Source organism: Toxorhynchites rutilus, chromosome 1, assembly GCF_029784135.1.
Source record: "Toxorhynchites rutilus septentrionalis strain SRP chromosome 1, ASM2978413v1, whole genome shotgun sequence".
NCBI classification, from domain to species: domain Eukaryota; kingdom Metazoa; phylum Arthropoda; class Insecta; order Diptera; family Culicidae; genus Toxorhynchites; species Toxorhynchites rutilus.
In genome coordinates, this window is record NC_073744.1 from 195,566,375 (window position 1) to 195,581,257 (window position 14,883).

At 43.4% G+C, this 14,883-nt stretch overlaps 3 protein-coding genes across 4 annotated transcripts in view; 1 reads left to right on the forward strand and 2 right to left on the reverse strand.

The window, feature by feature from the left end:
- Positions 1 to 14,883, reverse strand: part of LOC129773107 (tRNA dimethylallyltransferase) — a 432,576-nt gene that overhangs the window by 38,303 nt on the left and 379,390 nt on the right. For both annotated transcript variants that reach the window (XM_055776672.1, XM_055776664.1), the window contains exon 4: positions 911 to 1,049. In XM_055776672.1, the coding sequence (XP_055632647.1) occupies positions 911 to 1,049 (139 nt within the window). The remainder of the gene's footprint in view (positions 1 to 910; positions 1,050 to 14,883) is intronic.
- LOC129773205 (general odorant-binding protein 45-like) lies at positions 5,702 to 6,606 on the forward strand. The gene has a single exon (XM_055776794.1). It carries the CDS (start codon positions 5,732 to 5,734, stop codon positions 6,581 to 6,583), a length of 852 nt encoding a protein of 283 aa, XP_055632769.1. The 5' UTR covers positions 5,702 to 5,731; the 3' UTR covers positions 6,584 to 6,606.
- LOC129773147 (uncharacterized) lies at positions 12,188 to 14,468 on the reverse strand. The gene has a single exon (XM_055776724.1). It carries the CDS (start codon positions 13,776 to 13,778, stop codon positions 12,504 to 12,506), a length of 1,275 nt encoding a protein of 424 aa, XP_055632699.1. The 5' UTR covers positions 13,779 to 14,468; the 3' UTR covers positions 12,188 to 12,503.

The following is a 14,883-nucleotide window of genomic DNA, read 5'->3' on the forward strand; positions in this document are numbered from 1 at the left end:
GAGAGCAGTTTCATCACCCCGATTTATCAACGAACCGACCGACCGACCTATCGTTTGCGCGTGTGAATGGACGACAACTTTCGAAATTTATGGCGAATGCCAGAGTTGAAAGAATGGCGGCGCGCGATAATGAAATATCACGCGAGATTGCGTTATGCGGTGCGCAAAATCTTAACAAGCCAATAATTATATTGGCGGCGTAATATGGTCATTTGTACCGCCGGTGAGTGCGTTCTGTCATCAGAGCGCGGTGAGAGTCAATTTCGAGTTTGACATAAGCTCTCTTCAGTTTGGCATACTGTGGTGGTATCGCAAAACAAGCTTCGGTTAACGTAATTAAGATTGGGGTCGGCCAATAGTTGGCGATATGTGTGGATGATAAATCTGACATGTTGGAAAATAAAAACTTTTTCGCTACTTTCTTCTACGCCGCCGAATGATTTCTTGAAACCAACGAAAGAGATGTTTATTTATAAATGAACAAGGCCAACTTGATCTTTTCGGCCAAAGGCATCCCCCAAAATGTCGAGAGGAGCGATTGATGTAGAGGAAGCCGGTTTCGGCTGACCGAACGGTCCTCAAACGGTTGCTATATGCACCTCTCGTCCCCTGATCCCCACTTTACGACTGCTATCAATTCAAGCGATACCGGCCAAAACCGGGTAGATAGAAACTTTTTCGCATACCAGACGACCGGTCGGTCGCTAACTACGCCATCATCGCTCCCCCCGCGTTCGCGTCGCTCTGGAGGATCCTACCGCGCGATTTGCATATTTCATTCTTCTTCAAACAAACCGTCGTCCGTCGGCGGCGACGGCAACAGCCATCGTGTCTTCGGCTGGCGATAAATTCCGCGAAGTTCAACTTCCGGACTGATTGAATATTTATGGTATGTTAAGCGGGGTCTCACCTGTTCGCATCGTAGCCAAAATATCACCACGTTACGGTAGCGCAGGGGACCGCCCAGATTGCAACCGCCAGCCTGGCCCCGCTGCTCGTCTAGGATGCGACTCAGCGGTTGGCGTTCCTGTTGGAGGACTTCGAGGGCCCTTGAAAGAATAAAAAACAAAAAAACAAAAATAAGCCAAATTTTTCATCAACATTTGTTGACGTAGGATTACGTATTTCGGAATCATATCGGGGGTTCAAATTGAAAAACGAAAATCGATCACATTGTGAAAAATGTCCAATTTCAAACGCTTATTGCTTAGTCACTTCATGATGGATTTATGATATTTTTGCGTCAATCGATTTCGGCACTCCATAACTGTTTTTTACATTGAATACAGTAATACATGAAACTACACCCAAAATTGATGTTTAGCTCATGTTTTGTCATCCCGATTTATGACATTAAATGAGACATAACATAACAGAAAATGTCATGAATCACAAATACTGGTAAACATTTGTATAATATACATGGTACAGCAATATAAGATTAATACGAGCGAGCGAAACAAAAAGGCTTTCCGCATACTTTGCCACATACACGGCTCAGACCGAGATAGCTATTGTTCTCCTTCATGCGTTCCTTTTTTACTCTTAGAAAACACTTCCCAACTTCATTTTATAATCAGGTGCAATATTATCACGTATTTGCTGAACAACTGTTGAAGCATCGGCCTTGGTTCGATCCCCATTGACGTCGTATCGATTTTTTTTTTGGCACGATCCCAAATGAAATAAGAAAAGAAAACAGAAAGAGATGTCTGCTCGCATACATACAAACCATTTTTAAGCATTTAAAACAGCTCATTATTTGCGCATTTGACCCTCCAGCACACGAAATGGCATCATTTCTGCCAAAGATGAAATGTTTTCTGCCAACGCTAGTTTGGGTATAACTCTCGAACAATTGACAAATCTCAACCGTTATCCGAACGGAAATAGCGCATTCTGAGATACAAGCCTCCTTTTGCACTTACAATTATTATTCTCAATCATTTCCTGAAGAAATTACGGGAGTTTTGCATCAATCGATTAGGGCAATCCATAACAATTCGTTACAGTGAAAATAAAGAAATTAATATATTTTATGAAACCAAGGTGTCTTGAAAAATCTGCATTGCAAATACATGCAAGTTGGGGAACTTTTGTTCCCACCGAAATGTGTCTCCCAAATGCGAACTTCAAAACCAAGGTACCTGGGGAAATCGGTATTGCAAATTCTGATTACATAATAAAATATGTAATGTTCCTACCTCCGTTTTTCAAAGAAGGAGCTTACAGGCAATAGCAATTTCTGTTAAATTGAATTCCCAATTGCAGTTACAGTTGTTAGCTTCTATATCCCACATCATGCCGATGTTGCTATAGTAGGTTGTCAACTGGATCAATAAGTGAGCCAGCTTCGCCACCATTTATAATTACGAGTGATTCCAACGCTCAATCTCATGCTTGGGGTAGCACTCACTGGATGGACACAAATTCAGATTGGGTGACAACCCTATGATCAGCGGCAAATGACACTCAAAATTCTTCGCAGCTATAATAATCACCATCACATTTTGGTATAATATATTGGAGAGAAGAGTCTTCTACTCTTCTACTCCACCATTCTCTTGAACTCAACACAATTGTGGAATTTCATGAAATACAGTCTAGTTCAAACTACGAACCGGTGTAGAAGTCCTTTATCATATTCACCCAAAGTACCGCTTTAGCACTCGAGTTTTCAGACCCGTGCTAAAATCGTTCCGCACTATTTCACCCACCTTGATCGAAACGGAGCGATAACTGAAGATTTCACTTCAGATCACACCGTTCAAGTTTTGAATAATAGTCAACATACCAGAATACTCTTTTCTACACAAGGTGGAAATTTGAACATGCAGATTGGACTAGTTATCAGTTGGATACCGCTTCTAAGCCAGACAGGGTTGGTCTGCAAAAAACGTTTCTCAGACCATCCTCGAAATTGCCCTAAAACACATCCCAAGAACCAGTGAAAATCTCTTGGTGGACACATCTCTTGAGGATATCAATCCTCAAACGTTATCAAAAGAGTTATAGAGTAAAATTGGAACGAAAAGAGAAGAAATCAATATAACGTTTGCATAAAAAAAAAAAAAAAATGAGTGGGTTATATCTATGATATAACCGCAAGGTTGACGTGGAACTACCTTAGCTTAGCAATCATTCGTTTGTATTGATTAAATTCTTGATTGAATGAAACAGTTTCCAAATTCAATTGAGTTCAATATATTTGCTCTGTGAGTGAAAAAAATGAACAAATGCCGTGTAAAGTCAATTCATTTATTGTGATTGATTGTTCTTCGTTACAAGTAAATTTAATGACGGACCTTTTACGTTTGGTATGATGACTAGAACAAAATATATGTACGGAAGAATTATCAAACGTTTGATGAACCAGCCTAAGGCTGAAAATCTTTCCAATAAAGATAAAAAAAAATTATCAAATGATTATTTTATTTTACATTTCCCTCTGAAGTTTACATCCCAAAAGTGTACATACTTCTCGAATCTCGAATTTGCTTGAAACTGGGAAGTTCATTCGCTATTCTAGTGTCTGCACGATTTTCCCAGGTTCCTAAGTTTAGAAGATCATGTTAGGACAGACATATTCCACTCTGCACAAAGGCAAGCGAGGACAAAAGTACTCGCAGTTTGCATTTATTTGCAGAGCCGATTTCCCCAGAAACCTCGGTTTTGAAGTCTGTGTTAGGGAAACACATTTCAATCGGAACAAAAATACCCCCGATTTGTATGAATTCGCAATGCCGATTTCCCCACGCTCCATGGATTTGAAGTCTGTGTTAGGGAAACACATTCCAGTCGGAACAAAAATACCCCCGACTTGCATGAATTTGAAATACCGATTTCTCCAGGCACCTTGGTTTAGAAATCTCTATTAGGGAACACATTTCGGTGGGAACAAAAGCTCCCCCTACTTTCGTGTGTTCTTCTTCTTCTTTTTGGCTTTAAGAGGGTTTAAACTTTTCAGTTCACTCGCCTCTAGGCTCTTTCGTGTGTTTGCAATGCCGATTTCGCTGCTTGGTTCTAATGTCTGTGTTAGGGAACATTTTTCGATAAGAACAAAAGTCCCCCTACTTTCATGTATTTGCAATGCCGATTTCCCCAAGGCTGCTTGGTTTTGATGGCTGTGTTAGGGAAACCGTAAATCGGGCCAATCAAAACAATGCAGTTAGGGCGTTTAGATAACGCCTAATATTTTACAGTTATTCAATTGTTTATCTAATGAAAAACAACATTTTGTTAGTTGCGATAGATGCGTAGAAATATTCCCTATCAAGTGATGCAAACATCTCTCCTATCCAGTACGAAATGTTCGAGCTATAAGCATTCGAAATCTTTCATTTTTTCCTGCATGTTCTGTGTTTAGGTTTTCATTTTACCCTCCATATATTCCGGTTAGACGTAGTCCCACGTCAAAATGGACAAACATTGCCGATTTTTCATGGGTACACCTTTAAACGCACTGACGAAACTACTCATGCAGTATCAATCATAGTAACCCATAAGTCAGCAGAAAAAAATTGACAGCTCTATCAATGGAACTCTAACCGTGATGACGAAAACGGTGAAGCTACTCCGTTCTGAAGTGAGCGCGTGCACGGACATCGTGCGGCACTTTGTGGACGCCGGATACGCCCGTTTCGACATCTACAACATCTTGGCACTATTAGACAACAATCAGAGCATCGAAAAAAAGCCCGGTTCCGGACGGCCGACGACCCTGAGCGACAGGAAGCTCCAAAGGATGCTGGAGAGAAAGATCAAGGGAAAAGTGGCTACATCGCTGCGTGCGCTTGACCGGGAGGTCGGTGCAATCGGCCAAACAGTGAGAAAGTACCTGACGAACGTGGACATACATGTCAGGAAGCGCAAGTCCCGTCCACTGGACTCGGAACTACAGTCAATGACGCAGCGGCAGCGGCTGAATAAGATGGTCAAGTCGATTTTCTCGGCGAATCGCGATCACCAGATGGACGACGAGACCTATCTCACCCTGGATGGCAACGACTGGCAGGGCACTTCGTATTTTACTCACTTACCCTCACGAAGGATGTGAGCTCCGAAGTGAACTTTATTTCACACACCAAGTTCCCCAAGAAGGTGCTGCTGTGGCTGACAATTAATTTATCATATAATTTATCAAACTCAATTATCTGTCTTGGTCTCTCAGAACATGGCCTTTGAACTTTTCATTTAAGTTTTCCCATGCAGGTTTTAACGGGCCCGTCAACGTGTGGCCAAGCGTTGTCTATACTCGTATTTTAGTCGTTTTTCGCGCAGCGCTCGGCTCAATGGCATCAAATGAGACCGATATCGTTATCCAGTGATGGTTTCGTTCACCGCTTTCAACAATTTATAACAGATAAAACCGGCCTGGGGCCTCCGAATACACAGCAATTGATGTCTTTAATTCACATACATAGACTAACAAATGACAACAATTCTTCATTGAGAGTTCATAATAAAAGGAAACATTTTTCGTCAACACAAACCGCACTGAACTTTCACGGGTATTTCCGTATGAACGTGAAGCGGAACACTTCCGAAAACAAGGTAATCGTAGTTCTTGATAGTCATGCGCTCCCAGCAAGGACGCCGTTTTATTATCAACAATAACTGTCACCCTGCATCGAAGCCGTCCGTTTGCGGCAACACGTGCGGTGAGCTTTCTCAACAACCAATAATCGATAGGGCACGTGCCCCCCTAAAATTCCCCTGCGTGTGCTTATAAATGAAGCCCAGGGAACCGTTTCCACTAAACCTTGCGATGAATGGAAACCTCAAACTAGTCATCGTCGGGGTGGGTCTCGTCTCCACAGCGGCGGTGGCAGTTTCGCCCCGTCACAAGCCGGCCCTTAAATCACTCCAGCGGGCTCAGAAGGAATGCAAACAGTATCTGCATCTGCCCACGGATGACGACACGGAGGGAGACTGTGAGCAACGTTGTGTACAACTGGTTCTACGTTCGTGGAATGACAGTTCCGGGCTGAGTCATCTTCCGTACAGTCGCCACTTTAAGCCGGATTGTGACGACAAATGCTACCCCAATCGGACGGCCTACTGTTTGCGAACCGAGCTGGAACACGTTCCATCCTGTGACGCCTGTCGGCGAGCCACCGTTTCCTGGGAGTGCTACCGGGACCAGTATGGCTCCCTAATCGGTTCGCCAAAACTCGTTCCCGCGACAGAGCTGCTGGTCCGCAACAGCATCATCCAGTGTGCCAAAATCCTCAACATCGCGGAGTTGGACTTCGAGAGCTTCATCAAGAGTGGCTTCCTGCTGTCGGACCGATCCCGCTGTCTGTTCCGGTGCTCTGTGGTGCGGTTGGGTCTGTTCAACGATATCAGCGGACCCGATCTGGACCGGCTGTACGTGCAGAGCGGAGGTGGATGTGGAGGCACCGAGGAGGAAAAGTTCAAGAAGGATGCCAGCCAATGTGTGGCAAAACTGCGCGACAAGTGTCTCGATAATTGTACGCTTGCCACCCGTGCCGCAAACGATTGCTTCGAACGGGGTTCGGGTGCGTTGAATATCATTCTCAGATCCCTGTTGCGGATTGTCATTCCACTTATCATGAGTTGATCATAGTTGCTGTTGATTGTTAAAACTTTTTCGTTCATAAGTGATATAAATAAAATTTGTTGAAAAAAAAGTCACAGGAGGATTGTGTCCGAGACGAGACCGCATAATTGACGTAGGATTTCGTTAGGCTTTCTGTTAGGCGAGCTGATCTTAGATATGTTTAAAGAATTACATCGTTAAACACTTCGATAATGATTGCTGACCCTGAAACGGGCCGTTTTGTTCGGTTTCGGTTTCGACCGGAATATTGCGAATTTCGCGTTGGATGTTGTATCTGAGCTTCCCTAAAGTTGCTGGCTAGGTCGCATAGACCAGTAGCTGTATATGGTGGTGGCAAGGAGGTGGCCGAGGAAAATGCACGAAAATTTGTCAATATATACTGTTAATACATGATATCCTGGTGATGGACAACAAACCTACTGTCTAATCTGTTCCGTAGGCAGGAGTGCCTACGAAATTGTGAAGTAATGGTCAATTGAGAAGCGCGTACTGAAGAAATAGGGTGGAACGGTAGTACAATTGAAGGATTTCAAGGGGAATGGAACTCCACCTACGAATGACGGATCTCTATAGTGGCATGTCCGAAAAGAACCTGAAACTATTGAGAATCGAAGCAGCGGGTCCAAGGTCCCTAAGAAGGATGGTTGTAATAGCTGTTATCCATGGTTATTGTGCAAAGAAAGAAATGAATAAACTCTGAGACCTTCTCAGGTTGAAAAATATGTCGTTAATTCGAGGAAGTTTTTCGACGATTTTCTCAGGTTGCCAAAAAAACCTCGGTTGAAACAATTGAAAAGATTTTGAAATGGAATAGGAGTTACGAATAAAAATATATCGATCGAGAGGTTTTCAAGAAGTTTGCTTAATCATTTTCTCAGATAAGAATGGATATTTTCTACGAAATCTCGCTTCGCCGCCGAATAGTTGAGAGTTCGCGTTTCGCAAGAGAACCTCGCAATAGAGGTAAAGGGCGAACACGAAATTATTGCGACACCGAAAATGTCATGCCAATTTTCTGATAATGTTTAGAATCAAACCAAAACTTTAGGGTAGTTTTATACATATATTTACTTCAAAAATCAAAAGAAAAGTTAATCGATGGAGCCTTGAGTGTAAAATGGAACGCATTTTCGCGTGATGCCCTCCATCAAAGTCTTTACAGTGTCATCCGGTACCAGTTTCTCAGTTTTTTTTTCCATTTTCTTAACATGTCCTTCTCGTCTTCGACTGTCTTCTTGCTCTTCCGAAGTTCCCGCTTCATTATTGCCCAGTACTGCTCCACCGGGCGCAGCTCCAGACAGTTTGGCGGGTTCTTGTCCTTTGGAACAAAATGGACAGAATTGGCCTCATACCACTCCAGGACACTTTTAGAATAGTGGCATGATGCCAAATCTGGCCAAAATAGCGGAGTTTCGTCGTGCTGCTGCAAGAACGCCAAAAGGCACTTCTCGAGGCACTCAGATTTGTAGATCTCGCCATTTACTGTGCCCTTTGTCACGAAAGGCTCACTCCTCAGTCCGCAAGAGCAGATCGCCTGCCAAACGAGATATTTGGAGGCGAACTTCGACATTTTCTTCTTCTTAAATTTGTTGTCCACATCGAACTTGCTCTTGCCGGTGAAAAAGTCCAACCCCGGAATTTGCTCAAAATCGGCTTTTATATACGTTTTGTCGTCCATCACACAGCAGCCATATTTTGTCAGCATCTTCTCGTAGAGGTTCCGTGCCCGAGTTTTAGCCGTCGATTGTTGCCGTTCATCGCGGTTTGGGAAGTTCTGTACCTTGTATGTATGTAGTCCAGCATTCTGGACGTAGCTCTGCGACATGCCGATCTTTTCAGCCAAATCACGGCTTGAGACGTTGGGATTTGCTTTAATCATCCGCTTCACCTTTCCCTCCGTCTTTTTGTTCTCCGGTCCCGGTTTTCTTCCAGCTCCTTTGCCGTGGTCCAACGTCAACCGCTCCTGGAACCGCTTCAGCACTCTGGAGACGGTTGAATGGTGAATGTTCAACATTTTTCCCAACTGCCGGTGCGACAGGTCAGGATATTCCAGGTGTTTGGAAAGAATTTGTTCTCTCGACTCGCGTTGGTTCACCTCCATTTTCGTTGAATCGAAAAACACGACTTCGAGTTTGACAGCATGTAGACAATACACATCAATGAGGAAGTGTGCAAAATTTGGTTGATTTTTACCCAATGGTAAAAAAGTTATGCCCTGTTGAATGTGTCGCAATAATTTCGTGTTCGCCCTTTATGCATAAAATATCAATATCATGTTAACATTCCTTCCCTTCTCCTTGTGACTGTAAGGACCTGGCCGGCGTCATTATTGACTATTTAATGCTCGAATCAGATTCAAATTGCACAATGAGAATGATTTGCTACCCTCAAGCGTCATTCAGTATGTTTTTGTGCAATTTTGCTGATTTAGATCAACCACGGCGAGCAACTACGAAGTGTACCTTCTACCCAAGCTTGTTTTTCTTGTCAAAGAAAGTTCATTCCGACCGGCACTGGCACTGATTCCTTCCGACTGACATATTTTACACGCGTATTTTTGAACTTGCTACTATGAATCGAGGGAGGGTGGAAATTAACAGAACATGATTCGATTCACGATTCATCCAGAATTGTACAGATCACGATCTGTTCAAACTGCAAACAACAAAGAATCCTCTCCTTCTTAACGAAATGATGGAATCTTTTGCTAACTCTGAGATGACCAATGCATCGTTGGACTCAATCTAGATCAGATATGTGAGTTAAGCCGGGTTTATAGGTTGTGATGCTCGATGCAAAATAAACTCGATGCAAATTAAACGTCAAATGAACCGAAGAATGACGAACGTACCCATAAGGAGTGTGTCAAAAAGAAGTCTTAAACTTTCAAACATCAAAATAAAACGTGAAAACGTTTAGAAAGTGTTTACAAAAGTGAATTTTATTAAAGAATATTAAGTTCACATAGCAGTGCTCCCGTGGCCGAGTGGTCAGAGTCATACCTAATATGCCGGGGATTCGGGTTCGATTCCCGTTCTGGTCGGGGAAAGAAATTTCCTTCGATTTGCACTGTGGTCAAGCGTATTCTAGAGCTTGCCATTCAGAATGCATTCAAGGCGCGTTATTCGGCATGAAAATCTCAACTAAGTACTAATAAAAATGACGCAAGTAATATTACGTTGAGACAGCGAAGTTCCTCTAGGAACGTTAGTGCCATTCAAGAAGAAGAAATTTACATAGCAATGAAATGAAAAAATCAAGCTTATTGTTGATTTCCAAAAAATCGAACCTTAGATTTAACTCCACTCATCAAATTCTGCACAGTAATCTTTGTGCACTATCTGGACATTGCAGGCCAATTCTTCTTGAACTCTGACATATTTTTAGACACTGTACCTTCTTTCTTGAACTTGGCTTTGACAATTGCCCAGTAACGTTCAATTGGCCGCAGCTGGGGACAGTTAGGTGGGTTGAGGCCTTTTTCGACGAACATGATATTGATTTCCGAAAACCATTGTTGAGTGGATTTGGCCTCATGTGCCGATGCCAAATCCGGCCAGAATAGAGGAGGAACCTCGTGCTTTCTGTGAAGTGACTGACCTGGAAAAATCCACAACAATCACCATGTCTCCGTTTAATCCGCTGAATTATCCTAACACTGGTTTTAAACTTCTTGGCCAAATCACGAATAGATGCAGACCTGTTCTGGATTACCTGCATTACTTGGTCCGGGTTTTCATCAACCTCTTCTGAGATTCCGAAAGAACACTCATATTACCGAACTTAACGACGATTCGTTTAACACGTTCTGGACAAACTTTTATTTTTTTTTGCTATTTTGTGGTATGTAACACCTTTTTCGGTGCACCAATTGAGCATAATTTTCTTTTTAGTTTGCAAATCAATCCGCGACATTTCGAAAACAACATTATGACCGCGACTAAATGACTTGTATTTCGATTTTTGACATGTAAACAAAGCGTGCTCTGATTACACGACAAAAAAATTTCACCCGTTTGTGTGTAATAACGACTGAAATGTTTAAGACTACTTTTCGATACACTCCTTATGTAAGACACATTCTCTCAAATAGAAATGTCAAAAGAGATTCAATAATCAGGAGGGGAAAAAAGTGTTACTTTTCTTATAATAATCCACTACATAGAGAAAGTATTGTTATTAAAGGTGAAAATAATCGAATTTATAAAAAATAAACGAACTAAATTTTTTCAACAATTTTGAACTCATGAAAGCACAACTGACATTTTGTTAGATTCTGAAATTTCAGGTTTATTATTTATAAATTTCTCTAAATTGAACTGTAATTCAATTTCATTCCTCGCCAAATGTTAGGTTTTTATTATTCTAAAACTAGAATTATATTATTTGAACTTTTTTCTTTCATCCGAACAACTAGAAAACACGTATTACCCAAGTTACAACATTTATTTCAATTCTAGTTCGGTCACAAAAGTCACGAAAACGTTTGCTCCTTTTGAAGGAGCATGGGGAAAAAGCTGCAAGAATTTTTTTTTCAAGCAAAATGCACTTGAAAAATATATTCGGTTGACTCCGGTCAGGACTACGTCTTATGAGTGTTCAAATAACATCGAGTATGAATTTTCAGTAAAAATTCAACAATTTTAAATTACTTTCGGGTCTGCTAATCTGATAGAGAGTGTATTGCTCCACAGCAGAGATCGAAATGCTCGCCGATTTGAGACGAAAAACATCCGTTTTCACCCACAGGGAAAAATAGCTGAGAATATAGGAGGCGAGAGAATGTCGCGAGAATGAACGCTCACTTCGATTCTCGCGAGAAACGCAAAGCCGATTTTTATTTTTCGGTGAGTTATGATTGCCGAAAAATGGTTTCGTTTTCAGTGACTCCTTGATGCCGATAATGGTTTTTCACTTCTTCAGTACAGCTGAAAACATTGCATGAAAATATGCGGCAATATTGGGTTTCATCGTGAAGTGAACATGAGATGGATTAATATTTGTACAATTCAGACGCTGTCCAAATGCAGATCGTTTGGACGCTGTCCTAACAGATTAACGTTGGTAAAGTTAGCTATGATTTTTCGCTCCATATTTTCAGTACCAAATGAGAGACAAAAAACCATTCTCGTTGAACTTCCGAGAACGAGATTTTCCACATCTCTTTCTCTCTGAAAAAGAATTTTCGGTGAAAACGAAGAGACGAAAATATCAACAATACACGGTTCATCGAAAACTAGATTGATTGATTGAATATTTATCGTGCATCCGAGCGAGGATTTCGATCTCTGGTTTTGAGTCAAGACAGTGTTGCCATATATGCAAAGCACGATTGAATTTGTCGAATGGCTTTCAGAATGCAAAAATCGATTTCGATCGAATCGTGAAATTGGATCGAGTTTCCAACCAATCGGATTCCGGAATATGGTGTGACTGTTCGGTATTGTTCACACGGTTCGTGGCCCATGCGGTGATCTGGAACTATTATCGCCTCGTTTGGTAGATGGAAAATGAACTGCGCGTATTCTTAAGGTTTCATTGGGAAGCAATATGAACACAGTCATTCAGAATACCGTAGTGAATACTCCTCGATTGAATGACAACAAAAAAAAAACACGAATGCAATTTTTTTGTACAACCTTTATTTATTATTAAATCCCTCCATGATCGGAGAATGAATATCAATCCCACAATTGCATAGTCTCTTACCTCACTCTATAATCTATTCTTAACTTATTCGGAATCGGAATCCATCTCCAAAGTGGGAACACTGCAAGATATCTAAAAATAAATTTAGAAACCCCCCCAAAACAAGCCCGTAACAATTCCCGCTCGATACCAGCTTGTTTTGTTTTCTGTAGGTTGGACGTTGGAGTTGGGTTCCGAATCTGCTTACCACCTCACTTAGGCCCAGTATTGGTCAGACTTTCTTCCCCAGCAGGCTAGCCGCAGCGAATGGATTGGTCAAAAGCGAGAGGAGTGGGTCGGATGAGTTCGGGATGGGTGCGGCAGCGCTAGTGCGGTTCAGCAGGGCCGCTATCGTGTCCAGTGGATTTGGTAGGCCCAGGGGGTTCAGGAGATTAGCAACTGCAGCAGCAGGTGCATCCGGAGTAATACCACTAAGGGTAGAATTGATGGTAGATAGAGTGTCATTTGTGACGGTTGGAAGTTCTGGAAGAAGGTCTGTCGCCGAACTGCCAGCATTCAGGAGGGAATTGATCGTCTCCGATGGGTTGACAGCTCCGAGTGGGTTAATGAGGGCAGCTAGCATTGACGGATTCGGAAGGGCACTGGTACTGGCGACAGAAGTGTTGATTGTTGAGGGCTGTGGAAGCGGGACCAATCCAGGCATTGCGCTGTTCAGAAACTGGAGGAACAGAAAGCACATCGGATTGGCTAAGCAGGCTGCCGTTGCAAGCCCCTGAAGAGGATTGGTAATGTTGACGCTGGAGCTGATCGTGACAGCCGGGGTAAGGTTTTCTCCAACGATTCCCATGGCAGGAATCGCCGGTGTGTAGTTGGAAACAATTGTTGTAACGTCCGGACTGGCTTTGGTGATTGTTGTGGAATTTCCTAGTTCAGTCACCAGGTTCATCACGACCTCCGTGCTCGCGCGGCTATTCCTGACACTATTAGAATAACTTCGAGCCTTCCTCTCCAACGCACCGTCATCTCCAATTTCCAGCGCTCCATAGAGTCCCTCCCGAATCAGAATACAACGCTTGAGAGAGCGCGAATCGTAGTTCAAAGTTTGCAGCATCTGAACGCACTGTTTGACGGTATTTTTGAGGAGTGTTTTAGTGCTGGGAATCAACAGAGACTCTTCGATCACATTTCCGTACTGATCCCGGTGGCACTCCCAGTAGACGGATGCTCGCCGACAAGCATCATCACATCGAACGTTCGCCAATCCCATATCGAGACACTGATTGGTGCGATCCACGTTATCCACGTCATCACAATCCGGCCGAAAGTAGCGGCTGTAGAGAGACTGATCAAGCGCTCTGGGTGAGCGCCAGGATCGGAGCACTAGCTGAATGCAACGAGGTTCACAGCCCACATCGGAATGTTGAAGATATTGCCGACATTCCTGCGTCGCTTGTTTGAAACTCTTCTGAACGATTTTATGGTGTGAGGATCCGACCAGCGGAGCGACCATAATGTGCAACCCGATTAGTAAACTAAGATAATCCATAGTGTGAGGTACTGATCGGGTGGTGTAGACGACCTGCCCTATATATTTGTTCTTGCAGGTGCAGCGCGAGCGATCGCACGCCCAGGTTGTTTGTAAACAAACTTCGCGAGGAGAAGATTTACATAAGCTCTGGAAGCGCACACAAAACAACTTGGGCTTGCGCAACTCTCATTCACAACAATTACACATTTCTCCACCGCGAATGAATTGCACAATGTTATGGAAACGTGTTTGAGGATTCATTGCAAGCAGACATAAACGTGCTCAGAATCGCACAACCTAATTCTTCCGCCGGTCGGTAGAACAAATGCCACTATAAATACTCAAGATTGTCGTCACTAGATAAGTTAGTACCCGCTATCGCTTCGTCATGATGAGGAACCTCAAACTTCTTATCGCATTAAATCTGTTGCTATTGGCCAAGGCCAAATTCCCAAGTCATAAAGCCACCCAGAAGAGCCTCCAACGGGCTGAGTTCGAATGTAAACAATACTTACAAACTCTAGACGGACCCTGCCAGCCGCGATGTGTACAATTGGTCCTCCGCTCCTGGAATGACACCACGGGATTGGCCCATATCCCCTACAGTCGCCACTTCAAGCCCGCCGCCGACGATTCCGACAACAAACAACGCACGAACAAATGTCTGAGCGCGGGTCTTTCCACCGTTCCGCAGCACGACGTCTGTCGTCGGTCTTTCGTTTCCTGGCAGTGTTACCGGGATCAATACGGTGTGCTGCACGGAGCGCCTCAGTTCATCCCAATGCCTCGGCTCCTGTTGACAAACACCCTAGAGCAGTGCGCTCAAATGCTGCAAATTCCACGCTCCGAACTCAGTCAACACTACTCGCAACACTTCCAGCTGTCAGCGAAATCGCGCTGCCTGCTGCGATGTGCGCTCGTTCGCGAGGGACTTTACAGTGACACGACGCGAGGGGTGGATTTGGAGCGGCTGTTCGTTCAGTGCGGCGAAACGGACACCGAAGAGGGCGCCTTCAAGGATCAGACCACGCAATGCGTGGACAAGCTGCGAGCCCAGTGTTCCGACAAGTGTAAACTGGCTAGCCGTATCGCGGCCGAATGCATTCCTGGCTGTCCCTCCCGA

Coding starts and splice junctions, on each gene's coding strand:
- LOC129773205 (XM_055776794.1), top strand. CDS start 5,732: ATGAAGCCCAGGGAACCGTTTCCACTAAACCTTGCGATGAATGGAAAC.
- LOC129773147 (XM_055776724.1), bottom strand. CDS start 13,778: ATGGATTATCTTAGTTTACTAATCGGGTTGCACATTATGGTCGCTCCG.